This window comes from Brassica oleracea, chromosome C2, assembly GCF_000695525.1.
Source record: "Brassica oleracea var. oleracea cultivar TO1000 chromosome C2, BOL, whole genome shotgun sequence".
Taxonomy (NCBI): domain Eukaryota; kingdom Viridiplantae; phylum Streptophyta; class Magnoliopsida; order Brassicales; family Brassicaceae; genus Brassica; species Brassica oleracea.
The window spans coordinates 36,068,260-36,071,502 of record NC_027749.1 but is presented as its reverse complement, the minus strand read 5'-3'; the positions used below and the strand labels follow the sequence as shown (position 1 = coordinate 36,071,502).

Here is a 3,243-nt window from a genome sequence, read left to right as displayed (position 1 = left end):
CTAGTCCACACATATGATGGGATACTGGTCGAGTTTACTCTCAGTGGAGAGCTCAATCGGTAATATCTTCCTCTCAAGACCCTGGCCACCAAAGAATCAGGAAATTGAACTAGCCTCCATAGTTGTTTTCCCAAAAGTGCCAGATTGAACTCATGAATCATACGGAAACATATCCCACCCTCCTCTCTCGGTAAACAGACTTTCTCCCATTTTGCCTAGTGTAATCCTCTTTTTTGGTGGATTCGAACTCCACCAGAAATGAGCAATGGCACTCTCTAATTTTCACATATTTCCAATGGGAGCAGGAATGTAGACATAACGTATGTCGGGAGAGCGAGCATGATGGATTTAATTAGCACTTCATTTCCTCCTTTTGAGAGCCATCTGCATGTCCATTCATTCACTCTATGCATCAATTTATCCTTTAGAAATGCAAAGAGCTTACACTTGGAGCCACTTATGTCCTCTGGGATGCCTAAGTAGGTTCCCATTCCGCCTTCATTTTGTATTCTCAGTGCATCTTTAATCTCTTGTCTAGTGGCTGCATTGATCCGCTTACCAAAGAGTAAGGACGATTTATCAAAGTTGATGCATTGACCTGATGATTCACCATATTTCCTGACTACTTTCATTACTTCTTCACATTCACGAGACTCCACCTAACAAAAGAAAAGGCTATCATCAGCAAAGAGAAGGTGGGATACCGATGGACACGCGTGTGTGACGCACATCCTCGTTATCTTCCCTTGGTTCTCTGCATGATTGAGAAGGCTAGCGAGCGCTTCCGTCATAGAATAAAAATGAAAGGAGACAAATGATCTCCTTTGCGTAGACCTCAACCTGGAACAATATTTCCTCTTGGCTCTCCATTCATGAGGACCTTATATTTCACTGACGTAATGCATCGCATTATCCAGGTGATCCATGTTTCTGAGAAACCCATCTTGCGCATGACTGCTTCAATAAATGACCATTCCATCATGTCATATGCTTTGTTCATGTCTGTCTTGATGGTCATCCTTTTACTGCGTCCACTTGGTTTAGTTCTCAGAGCGTGGAACATATCTTGAGCAATCATAATGTTGTCTGAAATCGGTCTCCCAGCAATAAAAGCTGATTGGGTTTCCGATATCAAGCATGGTAGCACTTTCTTTAATCTCTGGCATAACACCTTAGAGATTATCTTGTAGCTGACGCTGCACAAGCTAATGGGTCTAAACTGAGCCATTTCATTAGGCTTTGTTGTCTTTGGGATGAGACATATATTTGTATCATTCAGTCCATTCGCCACCGTCCCCTCAAAAAGGAATTTATTAACCATAATAATTAAATCCTCCTTTATTATATCCCATAGGAAAGCGCAGTCATCCCATCTGGTCTTGGGGCTTTTTCTGGATGCATAGCAAAGAGCGCTAATTTGACCTCCCATTCAGAGACTGGGGCTATAAGGTTGTCATTCATTGCTCCAGTGATCGTCGTAGGAACTTGAGCTAATACCTCTTCAATATCCTCTGGATTTGATGATTCAAAGATCTGCCTAAAGTAGGTAGTAGCAATGACTACTAATCCCTCTTCATCCTCAACTATATTTTCATTGCATCTAGGAGCTGTGTGATTTTATTCCTTGCTCTTCTTTGCTTTGTTAAAGCATGAAAAAAATTTGTATTTCTGTCACCTTCTCTCAGCCAAAACACCTGACTCTTCTGTTTCAGAACATTTTTTCTGCCTTAAGAGCGTCAGAGAGTTCCTTCAACGCTGCTGTAATTTCCTCAGTTGTAGCATTATCATCTGCGTACAAACCCTCCACTTTTTCTTTAAACTCATCCACTAATTTTGCCGAGTTAACATTATGTTGTTTCCTCCATTCGCTCAAGGATTTTTTGCAGCTGGAAATATGTTTCATAATAGTCACATTGGGAGAGAGATCAGGAGATTTCCATCCCTCAAGAATAATTTGCCTTAGCTCCTCATTATCCATCCATCTTTTATCAAACTTGAACTTTTTTTATCTCCTCATTGGCTTTATGAGTATGTCTGCAAGAATCAGACGATGGTCTGATCCCCATAACCTTATATACTTCACAGTCGATTGGGAAACTTCTCATGCCAATCTGCATTTCCTACTGCTTTGTCTAAGCGACATCGAATAGTTGTTCCTCCTGCTCTCTTCCATACCCAAGAGAGCATGTCCCTCGTGAAAAGAAACTCTAGCATCCCACAGTCATTAAGCATCTGCTCAAAGGGGAGGAATGAAAAAAGCACACATTTAATCATATGATTTTGTTGTTTTCTATATTTTTATGTATTTACGTTTTTCAAAAATAAATACTGTTTTCCATTGATAAAATTGTTATAAAAAAGATGCTGTGTAAGCTTATTATTACTCATGACCAGAGATCTATATTTATACAAGTATTAGACCGTCTTATTTAGACCGTCATAAGAGAAAAGGAAATCATATTCCTAATAGGAATAAGAAATAGTAATTATCCTAAATACATATGGAAAAGGATAAACATCAAGTATAGATAAATGTAAACTCTCATTCGCCTAAGTCATTAGCGAATTGGCCGGATGGATAGCTGATGGGCCGGACGGTTTGGGCCTGATATGGATCGATCACCACTTGGTTTATAACACTCCCCCTTGATCGACACATCCGGTTCAGGGCTTGTAACATGCTTAATGTTGCTTCATTAAAACCTTTCCAGGAAAACCCAGTGGGACAAAACCATGGATGAGGAAAAAGACTACAACACATGAACTCCCCCTGACTTGTACCCCCGTGTATGTTCTTCAAGTTGGCGCATGGACAATTTGATAGTTTAGCTTCATGGGCGCCAATTCTTGAACTGGTCCTTTAATTGGCACATCCCAAACTGATTGACAAATTTCATGGACGTGTTGTTGGTGTAGAGTAGACATGGTGAAGAAGTCGGCTGACATATCATATGACTGAACTTGTAGTCCTTTGAGCTTCTTGAACATTGATGTAGGAATATCTCTTGCCGAATTGTAACTTGAGTTATCTTGTAACTCTCATATCTTCTGGAACTTCATTAAAACATGGTCAAGACGTGCATCTTTGCAGCTGGCCACTCTATGTCCTGGTCGGACGGATGACACTCGACCAGTACTAGGATGGACCTCTAATCTGCGATCAAACTTTATTCGCAAGTCCTCTCATGTCGTGGATACTTTAATATATATTGAGTCATCGACCCAAACACATACGAATCACTT

At 40.4% G+C, this 3,243-nt stretch overlaps 1 protein-coding gene across 1 annotated transcript; it reads right to left on the bottom strand.

The window, feature by feature from the left end:
- On the bottom strand, positions 1-1,228 carry LOC106324111. Its single transcript, XM_013762130.1, has 3 exons — positions 881-1,228; positions 321-659; positions 1-81 (listed from the first exon to the last, which is right to left on the bottom strand). Exons 1-3 carry the CDS (start codon positions 1,226-1,228, stop codon positions 1-3), a joined length of 768 nt encoding a protein of 255 aa, XP_013617584.1.
- Positions 1,229-3,243: the final 2,015 nt, after the last annotated feature.